Genomic DNA, 16,665 nt, shown 5'->3' with positions numbered 1-16,665 from the left:
AGGTTTATCTATTTTGTTTATTTTCTTGAAGAACCAGGTTCCTGCTTTCATTGATTCTTTCTATTGTTTTATTCTTCTTGATTTTATTTCTGCTCTAATATAATGTCCCTCCTTCTACTGACTTTGGGCCTCATTTGTTCTTCTTTTTCTAGTTTCATTAATTGTTAGTTTAGACTGTTCATTGGGATTATTATTATTTCCTGAGATAGGCCTGTATTGCAGTATACTTACCTCTTGGTACCACCTTCACTGTGTCCCACAGATTTTGTGGTGTCGTTATTGTTTTCTTTCATCTCCATATATTGGTTGATCTCTGTTTTTATTTGGTCATTGATCCATTGATTATTTAGGAGCATGTTGTTAAGCCTCCATGTGTTTGTGGGCTTTTTTGTTTTGTTTACATAATTTATTTCCAGTTTCATACCTTTGTGGTCTGAGAAGCTGGTTGTTACAATTTCAATCCTTCTGAAATTACTGAGGCTCTTATTGTGGCCTAGTATATGATCTATTCTTGAAAATGTTCCATGTGCACTTGAGAAGAACGTGTATCCTGCTGCTTTTGGGTTTAGAGTTCTGTAGATGTCTATTAAGTCCATCTGTTGTAATGTGTTGTTCAGTGCCTCTGTCTCCTTACTTATTTTCTGTCTGTTTCACCTGTCCTTTGGAGTGAGTGGTGTGTTGAAGTCTCCTAAAATGATGGCATTCTATTTCCTCCTTTAATTTTGTCAGTATTTGTTTCACATATGTAGTTGCTCCTGTGTGGGGTGCATAGATATTTATAATGGTTCTATCTTATTGTTGGACTGACCCCTTTATCTTTATGTAATGTCCTTCTTTGATCCTATGACTTTCTTTGTTTTGAAGTTTATTTTGTCTGATACGAGAGCTGAAACTCCAGCCTTTTACTCCCTATTAGTTGCATGAAATATCTTTTTCCATCCCTTCACTTTTAGTCTGTGTATGTCTTTGGGTTTGACATAAGTCTCTTGTAAGGAGCATATAGATGGGTCTTGTTTTTTAATCTACTCAGTGACTCTATGTCTTTTGATTGGTGCATTCAGTCCATTTACATTTTGGGTGATTATTGATAGATATGTACTGACTGCCATTGCAAGCTTTAGATTCATGGTTACCAAAGGTTCAAGGATAGCTTCTTTACTATCTAACAGTCTAACTTAGCTCACTTAGTATGCTATTTCAAACACAATCTAGAAGTTCTTTTTTTCCCCTCCTTTTCTTCCACCTCTATTCTTATATATTAGGTATCATATTCTCTACTCTTTGTATTCCTTGAGTGACTTTGGGAGTTGTTGATTTAATTTTGCATTTGCTTAGTAATTAATTGGTCTAGTTCCTTTGCTGTGGTTTTATTTTCTCTGGTGACAACTATTTAGCCCTAGGAACACTTCCATCTATAACAGTCCCTCCAAAGTACTGTGGAGATAATTTGTGGGAGGTAAAATCTTTCAAATTTTGCCTATGTGGAAATTGTTTAATTCCCCCCCCCTTGTACAATTGAAATGCTAATCTTTCTTGGTAGAGTATTCTTAGTTCGAGGCCCTTCTATTTCATTTCATTAAATATATCATGCCACTCCCTACTGGCCTGTATAGTTTCTGCTGAGAAGTCTGATATTAGCCTGATAGGTTTTCCTTTGTATGTTGTCTTTTTTCCTCTCTCTGGCTGCTTTTAATACTCTGTTCTTATCCTTGATCTTTGCCATTTTAATCATTATATGTCTTGGTGTTGTCTTCCTTGGGTCCCTTGTGTTGGGAGATCTGTGCACCTCCATGGCCTAAGAGACTATCTCCTTCCCCAGAGTGGGGAAGTTTTCAGCAATTACTTCCTCAAAGACACTTTGTATGCCTTTTTCTCTCTCTTCTTCTTCTGTTATCCCTATAATGCAAATTTGTTCTGTTTCAATTGGTCACACAGTTCTCTCAATATTCTTTCATTTCTAGAGATCCTTTTTTTCTCTTTGTGCCTCAGCTTCTTTGTATTCCACTTCTCTGATTTCTATTTCATTTGCTGTCTCTTCTACTTCATCTAATCTGCTTTTAAATCCCTCCATTGTATGTTTCATATCAGGTACTGTATTTTTCAGTTTCCATCTCTTTCTTGAATTCCTCCCTGACTTTTGCATATTTTTCTGTAGCTCTGTGAGCATGTTTATGATTTTTATTTTGAGATCTATTTCAGGTAGGTTGGTGAATTCAGTTTCTCTTGGCCCTTTTCCTGGTGTTTGTGGGATCTTCATTTGAACCAGTTTCCTTTGACATTTTATATTTGTAGGTGGCACCCTCTAGTGCCCGTAAAGTCTATTCTTTGGAGCTTCTCAGTCCCTGGAGCAATGGCAGGGGTCGCAGGCAGGTGTCACTGGTGCCTGCTGGGAAGAAAGAGCTCTTCCCTGTTTCCCAGCTGTATTGCCTGCCTCCACTGCCAGGGCCACTGGGCTGAGTGCGTAGGGAGGAGCCTCTGTGCTAAACACTTGTAGCTGCCATAGGTGTGGCCGCCCTCTGGCTGGCCTAGTGCAATGGTGGGGGCAGCAGGTTTGCAAACCAATGCCAGCCAGGAGGAAGGAGCGGCTGGCTGTGTATCGCCGTGGGAGGCCTTGCCAGTCAGGGGGATAATACCTGGAGCTCCTGAAAGTTCCCAAACTGCTTGGCTGAATACCCCAGGACAATTTTGTCCACCTGTCCTTTCTCCTGAGCAGCAAGCTCTGCGTAATCCTTGCCCCTTTAGCAGCTCTCTCACTGTTGGGGAGTCTCTCAGAGTGCCTGTCTTTCTTTTGTCTCAGAGTGGCTGGTTCTGGGTACCTGTTCTCCACAAGTGCCTGGAATTGCATTCTTTCTGGACATTCTGCCTGTCTTAGCTTTCCACCCGCACTAATCTCCAGAGCACCATGTAATGTAGGTTCATGCTGCCAGGGCAGATATCCATGGCTGGGTGTTCAGCAGTCCTAGGCCTCCACCCCCTCCCTGCTCCATTTCTCTTCCTCCTGCCAGTGAGTTGGGGTCCAGGAAGGGCTTGGGTCCCACTGGATTTCAGCTTTGGCACTGTACTCTTTTCCATGACATCTTCTCTTTTCCCCAGGTGTAGGCAGTCTGTTGCAGTGTTCTTTCCTCTTGCTCTTTCAAGATTAGTTGTATTTGTTGTATTTTCATAATATGTTTGGTTTTAGGAGGAGGTTTGTGTCTCACTTCTCATGCTGCCATCTTTAAGCCCTCTTTTCTACCTTTTACCCTTGCACTTTTATTTCACAGAAAGCTACTATAGTTCAGGAAGCTATATTCTTGTATTAGTCATAATCATATCTTTAGGAATTTGTGGGAAATTTTATATTTGGAGATTTACTGGTGATTAGATATAGACTAGCAATAAAGAACTTACTTTAGACATCTAAGGGTATAGCTTGAAAACATAAACAAATTTGTTACAAAATAACAAAATAGTGAGCTGAAAAATATGACCATAATTAGCCTTAGTTTTCATCCCACTCTCCCCACCCCTCACACCCTAGCCCCACCTCCTCCCTAGCCAGTTTTATTGAAATATAAAAGCCTTAGTGTTTAATGTTCAGATTAACATATGCTATTAGATAATAACTATTTGCAAAAGAAAAAAGGAACAAAATCAAAGTGGAAAAGTTTACAAAAATAACATATATGTGAACATACAGTAAGTACCTTGGAGGTATTGTGTGTTAGGTTCCAAGAACCACTTCAATAAAGAAAATAGAGCAAAAAAGTAAGTCAAGTGAATTTTTTGGCATTCTAGTGCATATAAAAGTTATAGTTACACTATTGTGTAGTCTGGTGAGTGTGCAGTAGCATTATGTCTAAAAAATACAATGGGTATACCTTAATTTAAAAATACTTTATTAGTCCCTGATGAACATAGATGCAAAAATACTGAACAAAATATTATCAAACCAAATTCAAAAATACAGCAAGAGGATCATACACCATGACCAAGTGGGATTCATCTCAGGGATGCAAGGATGGTAAAACATTAAAAAATCCATCAACATCATCCACCACATAAACAAAAAGAAGGACAAAAACCACATGATCATCTCCATAGATGCTGAAAAAGCATTCGACAAAATTCAACATCCATTCATGATAAAAACTCTCAACAGAATGGGTATAGATGGCAAGTACCTCAACATAATAAAGGCCACATGTGATAAACCCACAGCCAACATCATACTTAACATGGAGAAGCTGAAAGCTTTTCCTCTGAGATTGGGAACAAGACAGGGATGCCCACTCTCCCCACTGTTATTTAACATAGTACTGGAGGTCCTAGCCACGGCAATCAGACAAAACAAAGAAACACAAGGAATCCAGATTGGTAAAGAAGAAGTCAAACTGTCACTATTTGCAGATGACATGATATTGTACATAAAAAGCCCTAAAGAATCCACTCTAAAACTACTAGAGCTAATATCAGAATTCAGCAAAGTTGCAGGATACAAAATTAATACACAGAAATCTGTGGCTTTCCTATACACAAACAATGAACTAACAGAAAGAGAAATCAGGAAAACAATTCCATTCACAATTGCATCAAAAAGAATAAAACACCTAGAAATAAACCAAACCAAAGAAGTGAAAGACCTATACCCTGAAAACTACAAGACACTCTTAAGAGAAATTAAAGAGGACACTAACAAATGGAAACTCATCCCATGCTCTTGGCTAGGAAGAATTAATATTGTCAAAATGGCCATCCTGCTCAAAGCAATCTACAGATTCAGTGCAATCCCTATCAAATTACCAACAACATTCTTCAAAGAACTGAAACAAATAGTTCAGAATTCATATGGAACCACCTAAGACCCCGAATAGCCAAAGCAATCCTGACAAGGAAGAATAAAGCAGGAGGTATCTCGCTCCCCAACTTCAAGCTCTACTACAAAGCCACAGTAATCAAGACAATTTGGTACTGGCACAAGAACAGAGCCACAGACCAGTGGAAGAGAATAGAGACTCCAGACATTAACCCAAACATACATGGGCAATTAATATACGATAAAGGAGCCATGGACATACAATGGGGAAATGACAGTCTCTTCAACAGTTGGTGTTGGCAAAACTGGACAGTTACATGTAAGAGAATGAAACTGGATCATTGTCTAACCCCATACACAGAAGTAAATTCAAAATGAATCAAAGACCTGAATGTAAGTCATGAAACCATAAAAGTCTTAGAAAAAAACACAGGCAAAAATCTCTTGGACATAAACATGAGCACTTCTTCATGAACATATCTTCCTGGGCAAGAGAAACAAAAGCAAAAATGAAGAAGTGGGACCATATCAAACTGAAAAGCTTCTGTACAGCAAAGATACCATCAATAGAACAAAAAAGGTACCCTACAGTATGGTAGAATATATTCATAAATGACAGATCCAATAAAGGCTTGACATCCAAAATATATAAAGAGCCCATGCACCTCAACAAACAAAAAGCAAATAATCCAATTAAAAAATAGGCAGAGGAGCTGAACAGACAGTTCTCCAAAGAAGAAATTCAGATGGCCAACAGACACATGAAAAGATGCTCCACATCGCTAGTCTTCAGAGAAATGCAAATTAAAACCACAATGAGATATCACCTCACACCAGGAAGGATCACCACCATCCAAAAACAAACAACAAATGTTGGCAAGGTTGTGGAGAAAGGGGAACCCTCCTACACTGCTGGTGGGAATGAAAATTAGTTCAACCATTGTGGAAAGCAGTATGGAGGTTCCTCAAAAAGCTCAAAATAGAAATACCATTTGACCCAGGAATTCCACTTCTAGGAATTTACCCTAAGAAGGCAACAGCCCAGTTTGAATAAGACATATGCAGCCCTATGTTTATCACAGCACTATTTACAATAGCCAAGAAATGGAAGCAACCTAGTGTCCATCAGTAGATGAATAGATAAAGAAGATGTGGTACATATACACAATGGAATATTATTCAGCCATAAGAAGAAAACAAATCCTACCATTTGCAACAGCATGGATGGAGTTAGAGGGTATTATGCTCAGTGAAATAAGCCAGGTGGAGAAAGACAAGTACCAAATGATTTCACTCATATGTGGAGTATAAGAACAAAGAAAGAAACTGAAGGAAAAAAAAAAACAGCAGCAGAATCACAGAACCCAAGAATGGACTAACAGTTACCAAAGGGTAAGGGACTGGGGAGGATGGGTGGGAAGGGAGGGTTAAAGGGGGGAAGAAAGGGGGCACTACGCTTAGCATGTATAATGTGTGTGGGGGGCTTGGGGAGGGCTGTGCAACACAGAGAAGACAAGTAGTGATTCTATAGCATCTTACTATACTGATGGACAGTGACTGTAGTGGGGTTTGTTAGGAACTTGGTGAAGGGGGGAGCCTAGTAAACATAATGTTCCTCTTGTAATTGTAGATTAATGATACCAAAATAGAAATAATAAAGTTAAAATAAAAACAAATAAATAAAATACTTTATTACTATAAAATGCTAACACTTATCTGAGCTTTCAGCAAGTCATAATCACTGATCACAGGTCACCGTAACACATATAATAATTATGGAAACATTTGAAATATTGCAAGAATTTCCAGCATGACACAGAAGCAGGAAGTGAGCAAATGCTGTTAGAAAAATGGGGCCCATACACTTGCTCAATGCAAAGTTGCCACAGACCTTCAATTAGTAAAAAATGCAGTATTTGCAAAGCACAGTAAAGCAAAGCCAAGAAAACAAGGTATGCCTGTATCATAAATTGTAATATAACACTCTGGACAAAAACAGTTCAGTTTTTGTTACTAACAGTATATGTTAGTGAGGATAAATGTTAAATTGCTATATTAAGGAAAATCAAAATTACAGTGACTTCGTTGAAGATGGAAGTTTATTTCTCTCTTGTATAACAGTCTCAAGGTAAATGGTCCACATTGGTGGAGTGGCCCTGCTGCAGACCATCATTTAGGTACCTTCCCTCTTATTTATCTTCCATCTCTAGGATATTATCATCATCTTTGTTGACACTGTGTTCCAGCTCAGGGGAAGGGAGAAGAAAATATGTAAATCAAGCAATGTTCCTTTTAAGCAAGACAGGTCAACATGGTACAGACTGTCAGCTCTCAATTCACTGAGAAGAGTTAGTTACAAGACCACACTTAGACTAGCATACCATATGCCAGAAAGAGAAGATGGATTTGGGTGTTGTGAGGAAAACTAGCAATCAACCACTTTTAATTTTTAATTATCAAAATGAAAGACGTTTAGGAAGAAAGGAAATAATATTGTTTAACAGTGTTGATAAGGATAAATGTTAGAAGAACTAGAAATAGAGCATCAAGTGTAAGAATATAAATTTTGAACTTTTCCCATAAAAAGCACTTATAGCAATATGAAGATGAAATGAGATAAAGAAATAATAATGTTGGCTGTAGTAGGATACCTGGAGGCTTCAAACCAGATTTGGCCTCTTACTTCATGTTGTCTGACCTTTGTGCTGATACAGTTACAACTACTGATTATAAAGCTCAGAGAATTATGTTCTGCTGGTGCAGTGCTCCTTAGACATGTTTTGCAGAACACACATCCTTTGTGACACTTTTTAAAAGATAGATTCTGTGATCAAGTAAGTTTGGAAATCCCTGTATTCCATTAACACTTTCTTTGAAATTCATGTCAAAGGTTCTAAGAAGAATTGCAGCAAAGAAACATGTTCAACTTTGATTAAACTAGCATTTCCCAAACTATTTGAGGGGCTATTTTTTTTTATAATGCCACATAGATTTTTTTAATGCTAGCATATTATTTTTCCAACAGAGATCAGTGTTACATTAACTTGAATATAGTTTCTTTATTCAATTATGAGACAAGACACAGGCAAAATCTTATAAGCAGGGTTTTCACTACTTAACACAAAAATAAAATTACAAGTTACAAAGACATCCACATAGATATTCTTTAGCTACTACTAAATAATGGCTCAATACTGATGACACTGAGAAGTAACAATACCTTCCACCTATGACATTTATCAGCGACTCAGTTAATTAGGCCAAAAATAATTAACGTGATGGTCATATTGTAATGCTACATAAATATGTTATGTATGCTTGCTGTAGGGGCGTGTGTGTATTTTTTTTTCAGATAGTTTTGAATTTAACCAAATTGACTTTGAAAAGGAGCACATTAGGGGTATTATCGTGCACCTAACATTATCAAGGTGCCTTATGTAATGTTTCAGTCTCAAATAAAGCCTAGAGATCTATTCAGAGTTAGCAGAGTCTTTGCATCTATTTAGCCATGAACAATGGGTTACCTCTGAAAAACTAGTTTGTACCTTTTGGACAATATACACAGGAGTGCAATGTTTCCATCTGCTTATTTCCCAGTAACTTTTAGATCCCTGTTTGTAAACTGACTTCAGGGAGATGCCCGAAGAGCACAGGGGAGAGTTCCACCAGCCTTACCAATCGATTGTCCCCTTTCAGCGACCACACTAAAATGTTCTTATCACAGGGCTTCTTCCCTGTCACTCCTTGCCTCTTCCTGTCCTAACAACTTCCCTCTCCTGGATCAACTACTAAAGGAACCACACTCTGCTCCCCAACCTGCCATGCTTCCCTGGCCCACCCTCCATGGAGATGGGCAAAGGGGAAAAATGGAGATGAGATTCACTGCTGAGTGACAAAACCATGCAGACAACTAAGAATTATTAGATCAAGATGGATACCTGTAACAGAAAAAAATAATGCTCCAATAGGCTTTAGGTTTATAATTATAAATGCTCTAAAAGGTTTGGGAGTAAGACACAAGGTAATACAAATAGATCTGAAGCAAGGACCAAAGGCAATGATGTTCTCAGCTAAGAACCCTTTACACTACTTTTGCTTCTGAAACAATAAAATGAGCTGTGCATGGTCCTAGTGTTATAAATAAAGTCAAAAGAATCCAAGGGTTTTCTTCACATGGTCCACGTTTTCAATGAGAACAGAACCGCAATTGAGTGTCATCTGGTATATTTTCACTAGTACAGCAGACTGTCTTCTACGAATCTCATTTGCTCAGGTTTCTTCTCCAACCGTTGGGCAGCCGGTCGGCGACGTCCTTCCTCTGGCTCTGGTCGGCGATGAAGCGGCGCCCCTCTGCAGAGGCCGGGCGCTGGCTCAGCGACCCCCGCTCCGCGCGGCCCGCGCACCCCGGGACCCGCCCCCGCCGCCCCCGCTCCGAGACCCCTTGAGGGGCTATTTTTAAAATGTGGAAGTCTATATATAGTAACTAGTGTTCTAAGAGGTGCGATTTGGGAGAAGCTTCCTTGATCCTTGATGAGTTACTTTAGTCACATTCTTTGATCAGAACTACTAAACTTTGAGGTTTGGAGCAGTCAGTGGAAGACTTACAGACATTAGGTAACCGGCTAATTAACTTAGCAAAGGGCTGTAAGCACTAAGCTCTCTCCACCACCCCATCCTAAAAATACTGAGGCTGGCCACTAATTAATACTGTTAAAAGTCCTGGGCCTCTCCCTAACCCTCTGCCTGCCTCTTCATCTGTTTTTCTGTAATTCCTTTTCTGCTGTGTGTCTATCCCCATTTGTCTTACCCTCCTTCAGCTTCTTATTTTTATTTTTATTTACCACTTTTGTCTGTCTCTATTCATAGTTTCCTCCCACCTGCCATCTCTTTCTTCTTCCCTTTTATTTTAATGTCTCTTACTCTCTTGTTTCTTTTTAGCTTATCTCTCCTATTTATCCCTCTGGCTCCCTTGTGTCTCTGTCACTTCAAAACATTCATATGAAGTTAATGTTCAGAAGTGGTTTAGTTTATGTTCCCTGGTCTTAATTTTAAAAGCAAGCAACATGAACATTTTTGTATTTCTCCATAAAAGATTTTTTTTAATGCCTGAATTGTTTTGTTTCATTTTAAGGGTCTCATCCCCCACCCTCTTTATTGTGGTTTATGGTCAATAGAAAAAAATGTTCTGATCCTGGATTGGCGGGTTCATAATTGCATAGGTAACAGAACAGAAGTTGTTCACAATTAAGTGCCATAATCATTGCAATCTGCTGTATTTTCAAGTTATTAAAAGCAATAGAAAGCTGAGCTATATTTATACAGAGTAATCAGATAATATATTTTGGTTAAAATTATGTGTGTTGTGAGTAACAAATCTAGCCAAAGTAGTTTGGTTAATAGGGAATGAAATATGAATGATCCAGATCTCATGAAAGACAAAAGCTCACTGAGGCCTCTTATTTAAATCCTTGAAAGAAAAAAAAATATCTCACTGGATGCTTGACAATATCATTGGCTACCAGTGAATCAGCTGCCCCACAGTAAGGTTATTAAGGTACAAATACATACAATACAAATGTATTATAATGCAAACATACTAGGTATGTATTATGGGTCATACAATGCAAATGTATCTGTAAGGTCTACTTTGTGAGAAAAGAGAAATTCACAGAAGGAAGAAGTAAGCAGTTCACCCTCAAAAGTATCTATTTTATGGTTTTTCAGAGTAAAATTGTATGTAAGAATGAGCTGGCATCATTTCTAACAAGTATAGCAGACTGTGGAAAGCCAAGTGTGTTTTATACTCTAAAGATTATTTTCATTGTCCACTTGGGGCATTTAGACCATTTTGAGTGATTGCATAGTCAGTAAGTCAAGAAATTAGCCAGTAATTTGAAGAACTTGTGATTGTTTTCCTTAATTTTGTTTTTCTTCAATAAGTCAATTGACTTAGCATATGTAGCCACAACCTCAATGCTCCATTGATGTATGAATGTTTACTCATCCTAAAGTAAACTGGATATTGTACACCAGATGTCTAAGGGCCCCGGGCCTGCAGTAGGCAAAGTTGCAAAATGGGCAAAGCTCACTCTTGGGGCTTTCCCACTTTTCTTTCTTTCTGTTTTTGGGTGGTGAGAGACTGTGACCAATTTATCCCTTCTATTCTCCTTCACATCTCAATCAAAAAGTCATCCCTTAGTAGACCATCTTAGCTTCAAAGGTAGAAATAACTGAGTAATGTAGACACACAAATTATTCATGGTCGAAAATAATTTAATAAGGGTCCTGCCAAGAGTATTTATATTCTAAAAGAGGATGATCACCTAGAGAATAAATGCCTCATGTTGACGTTTCCCTGTTTGGCAGAGTTAGAGATACGTGGCTGATGGTTAGAATTTCCTGTCAGCATGCTACAGTGATGACCACCTATACTGCCAAATTGCTCCCACATTTAAGTTTCAAAACAAGTTAGAGATGACATTTTGAGTACATGAGTCATCACAGTAGTTTTCACATGAGTGCTTTGGTCAGAGAGAAGGTGGGGTTTGAGGAGGTAGAGGGAGAGATGAAATTTTCAGCCACTGTCAGTCAATTTGGCTAGCATACAAAAATTTCTTAACAACTTATCTTCCACAGTCACATTACTTGAAATTTAAATAAGAACTTCTTGGAATGATCGAGAATATTTAATTTGGTACATTCAGAGCCAGTTATTCTTAGCCTAGCGGTGTTAGAAGGAAGCTCCTTCCCTCTAGTCTGCTCTGTCAAGCAGTGGAAAAGGAGGTAAACCACTGAAGTGGTATTAAGGTACAACACACACAGCCAGGGGCATCGACGTTACTTTAATAAGAATTTTAATTCTTTCTAAAGCAAAATGCCTACAGTCTATATTTCATGATTTTAATAAATCTGCCTCTAAATATCAATAACCTTTAACCAATTCTAATAATATATAACTCATGGAAGTTCACTTTAAAAATTGCTACCTCACACAATCTACCTGGCTTATATTGAAACACCTCTTATAGTAAAAAAAACCATCATTTTCTGAAAGGAATCACTTTATACAATAAAATACTGGTCTGACTAAACAGGAGTTTCCAAAAAATGTGAAGCAAGGGTCCAAGTATGTTTTAAATTTAAAAGTATAGTTTAAGCTGTGAAAGAGTTTTCAAAATATAGATAATTCTGTATATAAGTTTGAGTAAATGTTGATGGCTAGTTCAGTTTAAAATCTTGTGTTCTCTTAAACATTCTTGAAATGTAGTGAAGTTTTCTGTTTTCCTTTCTATGGTAATGATTCATTTTTAATTTAGGAACTCATTAAATTAAATTACTTTTATTACTGGCATTAAGTCTTTATAAGACTATTCACTGATATCCATAGGTAGGATATTAAGCCATCAGAAATATCTTGGTACCAAAAAATATTGAGGTAAAGGAACAGAGATTTCTCTCTTAGGCTTGTTTCTACTTCACTAATAGGGTGAGTTTAACAGAAGTCATATGTGAAAGGTTTTTATCAAGCCATGCCCAAAAGGCTATCAGTGACTCTTCTTGGCAAAATGTGATCCTTTTCTATGCCTGTTATGTTTTTCTACTTATTGTATGATTGGTCATAATCTCTCTTTAAATTACTTTCCTATACTACAAATGTTAAAAATTGTATTTCTTCTGATACTTTAGCCTTTCCAAATTTATTTCCTTTTCATAGGACTTAGTGTGCTATGGCCTGAAATAGATAAGGCCAAAGGATAGCCTTAATAGCAGACTCCTGTCTCAAAAATACAAAAGAATAGTGCGCCGGCCCAAGTTGAACACTCTTCTCTGAGAAGAGGTCAAGAGAGAATACTGCAAAGTTAAATAGATACTCAGAACTTCCTGACATTATGAAAAATGATTATAGATTCTCAAATTCTAGACATTGCTTCTCATTTTTCCTCACAGTAGCATTTTTCAAAGTGATATTAATAGGTGTAATCTGAGAAAAGGGTTCCTTGATCATATAGTTTGAGGAATACTGAGTCATTGCAGGGTTTCTCAGAGCTTTTAATATATTAATATACTAATACACATTTTGAATCCCCAAGGTAGATGTGTATTTCCCAGCCCAGAGCCCTTTTACGCAGAGCATTTTGGAATCAGTAGATGGATAGAGTGCTCTAGGAACCAGCACTTCAGAGAAAGAGTGGCAGTTCCTTAAGTTTTAGAGATACATTTAAGAACCTTGCAGAGTTTCTTCTCATATGATTCTCTGTGTCATTTTTGCTGGTGCTTCTGGGTGATTTCATCAGGAGTCCATTTTAAAACTTGTTTACTGTATTTTATGGGAAGATCTAGTAGCCCTTAAGAGTCCCTTGATTTTTGTCACCTCACTCAAAATGAAAAGGTTTATCTTCCTGCCTAGCTTTTAGCCACTTATCACACTCTTACACAGATCATTCATTTGTTTTAAAAACAAAACCATACAGTTAGTATTACCAGGAAAACTGGAAAAAAGATAAAGGAACAAATAGATGAAACTTAATAATTTTAGATTTCTTAGCTTGTGAGAGGGCTATGGGAGAGCAAAGTCAATGAAGCAAGTTCGGGGTAGAATTGAAGAATGAGATTTGATAGGATAGTCTCTAAGAAGAGAATTAAAAGAAGAGAAGGTATAATTAATTGTATAGCAGAGGAAAATTGGAGATGAGGAAAATCAGTGAGAGGAGATAGATTGAAACCAAAGTCCAGGAAAGCGAGGGGGAAGAGACACATCAAAGAAGCTGCAGAGGTCCACCATGCTGTGGTCCACATGCTGGCCATTTTGGTAGATAAGTAACTGCAGCCATAGGACTGGGAAGGAACAGAGATGATCTGACGCAAGTCTCATTTTTAAAATAATACAATTATTATTCAGAGAAGCTTTGACTGGTCCCAGACCTCCTAGCTCATTAGTGGTTTGCAAGAGCCCAGCTCCCTTAATGCTCCATTCAGGGCTCTTTCTGCAACACCAGGCCTCCTGTCATGGTTGAAGAGTTGTATTGACACATTGTGCATTTTCTATCCTGAAAACTGTTCTGTTTCCACAACTGCCCCCTGCCCCTGCCACTCCATCAACACCTCTGTAGACCCAACTTAATTACTATGTCCACCCAAACCATTATTGTACTTCATTTCAGAACACAAAAGTGGAGCTGTCTTCACACAATAGCCGCAGTGCTGATACCTGACAGCATCTACATGTGGCTGCAGTGCCACTAACCCTACCCTCATGCGGTTTCCAGGGACTGCACCGGGTAACAGGAATCAACCTGCCTCCACAGTGGAGAAGTGTGTATGAAGGACCCCGCCTTGTCAGACAATGAGAGGTGTTGGGCTTGGGGCAAAGCTACAAGCAAACTGTGTGTGGTGTAGTAAAGTTTTACAAGTACTAGGAAGTAGCTTTGTGATCCTTAAATGCTGCCCCCATTTTTTTCTGGAGAAGCTGAAATCAACCAGAACACATATTTACTTGTGGAAATCCATGTGTTCATTTAGCTTAACTGAATATCAGATATAAAAACAGATATAAAAATAAATAAGATACAGTCTCACATTCAAGGTCCTTGCTGTCTCCATACTGGGTAGGGTTCAGACTGTATAGCTGTAACAGAGAGTCTGCCCAGATAAGGCCCCTTAAATAGCATAGAACTTTGTTTCTCTCTCCTATAGTAATAGTCCAGAATGGCCAGCTCTGGGCTGCCATGGTAGCTCTGCCTCAGTATCAGTTTTCAGGATTCCCCAATCACTGTCATTTCCTAGCAAGCAAGGAAGAGAAAGAGGAAACCTAGGTTAAATGGCTTCTTCAAGTAGATGAGCTTCAGATTGCACACGTTACTTCCCATGTCCCATTAGTCCATTGATCCCAACTTCATTTCATGACCATAACTAATGGCAAGAGAGCTGGAGAATTTGGTCTCTGAGTTGCTATGTGCCAGCCAAAACTTAAAAGAGTTTTGCTACTACAGGGAAACAAGGATTGATACTGAGGGAATATTAAAAGTCTTTCTCACAAACTCATGGCAAAAAATGTAACAGTCATCATCAGTAATTTCAGTAAAAACTGGTCAGTATTAACAGGAGTGAGTTCCAAGGGCAGGAGAAAGGAGGGAGTCGTCACCTGTGCTCAGGACAGAGGCCGGTGTCCGAGGATGAATCCCGCAGAAGGCAATCCCTGATGCTTGGGCACAAGGGGTATGTCAGCAGTAAAAGGAATAACAATAGGAAACAACAGCAATAGAAAAAGAAATGGTTTCCAGTAATGATAGAAGATTGAACACCTGTGTCTATTTCAGCTTTTTTTCTCTGAAACCTCACTAAGGTGACGATAGATTTGTTTTGTGTTTTAACCGTAAACCCTCGAAAACAAGAGTAGGTGAGGAGACAACAGGAACACTGTTTTGGAAGCAGGAAAGCAGATGGAAGAGCAGTGAGTGAATTAGCAGATTCAAGAAAACTGACTTCTAAGCTAGTGGTGGAAAAAGCTAAAAACCACCCCAGTTTATATACCATTGAAGCCCCAATAAAGACTCAGGAAATGGTGGCACCAGATACTTCTGAAGTGGGAATGCTAAAATAAGGATCATTAATTGTCAGTCTGTTTTAAAAAGATTGGATTATCACATCCCCTTCGCAATTCCACATGCCAGACTTCCTCTCCCCCTACATTGGCAAAAAAAAAAAAAAAACCTAGAAATTTATGCTTTGAAAAGAATTAAACATACAGTCTCTGACTGGAAGACCAGGCATAATTGAATTTGGGGTCCTTTATTGAGTGAATGTATGCCTATAGGGTGTTCAGACTGTCTAGTGCTCTTACTTCACTCAGACCCCAGAATGCTGGCGGTCAGGACTTCACCCTTCAGTCAGGACATTGGTGAAACCATTTCTGAAGAATCTGACCAGGCCAAGAGGAAGGACTTAACATCCCAACATTACAGTTTCCTCTACTAAGTGATCCAGCCTGATTATTTTACAGCGGGGATTTTAGTCTCTGAAAGATTACAAGAAATAGCAGTAAATCTGTAATATGAACCCTAGATGCCAAAAAAGCAATCAGAGAAACAAACTTAATAAGGGAATGTTAAAACAAAAACAAACTGTCTTTGATTTCCTCAGAGAGATAATAGAAAATATTATAATCAAAAAAGAACAAGATACTATTTCAGAAAAAGAATATTCTGAGAACAAAAGAGAAAATATAAAACAGTGTAAAGTTGAGGAAATCTCTCAAAAAGTAGTACAGAAAGACAAAGACTTAGAAAATTTGGAAAAAGCACTTTAAAAAATATTGAGAACCAGTCCAGAAAGTTCAGTACACTAGTACCAGGCATTCCAGAGAGAGAGGACAGAGAAAACAGAGAAATCATTGGTGAAACAGTTCAGGAGAATTTTCCAAGCTCTAGTGACTGAATGTTTAGATTAGAAGGGCCCAGCACAATAGAGGAAAGTAGACACATTCTAAGGCACTTTGTCATGAAATTCCAGAACACTGGGGCCGCAGAAAAGTTCCTACAAACTTCCAGAGTGGGAAAAAAAACAGGTCATAAGAAAGTTTAGGAATCGGATTGGCTTCAGACTCCCCCAAAACAACAGTGGAAGCTAGAAGGCGATGGAGAAATGACTTCAAAATTCTGAAGGAATTCTGTGTCTAACCAAACTGTCATTCAACCGTGAGATCAAAGATCAAACATCTGGGATTTCAAAATATTACCTCATGCATCTTTTTTAGGAAGCTGCTTGGGGATATGGTACACACCTGCACACATAAGGGTCAAGATCAGGAATGAAGAAGACATGGAATACAAGGAACAGGAGATCTGCCTTTGAAGAAGGGCAAAGCAAATACC

At 38.4% G+C, this 16,665-nt stretch overlaps 1 protein-coding gene across 2 annotated transcripts in view; it reads left to right on the top strand.

Moving 5' to 3' along the window:
* Window positions 1–16,665, top strand: part of RAB39A (RAB39A, member RAS oncogene family) — a 39,785-nt gene that overhangs the window by 10,277 nt on the left and 12,843 nt on the right. The window contains exon 2 of one of the 2 annotated variants that reach the window (XM_073239314.1): window positions 9,069–9,899. The exons of the other annotated variant lie outside the window; for it this stretch is intronic. Coding sequence (XP_073095415.1) covers window positions 9,069–9,240 — 172 coding nt within the window. The 3' untranslated portion in view covers window positions 9,241–9,899. Of the gene's footprint in view, window positions 1–9,068; window positions 9,900–16,665 lie in introns of those variants that run through there. 2 annotated transcript variants of the gene reach the window in all.

This window comes from Manis javanica, chromosome 6 (assembly GCF_040802235.1).
Source record: "Manis javanica isolate MJ-LG chromosome 6, MJ_LKY, whole genome shotgun sequence".
Classification (NCBI taxonomy): Eukaryota; Metazoa; Chordata; class Mammalia; order Pholidota; family Manidae; genus Manis; species Manis javanica.
This window is presented reverse-complemented; position numbering and strand designations above follow the sequence as displayed.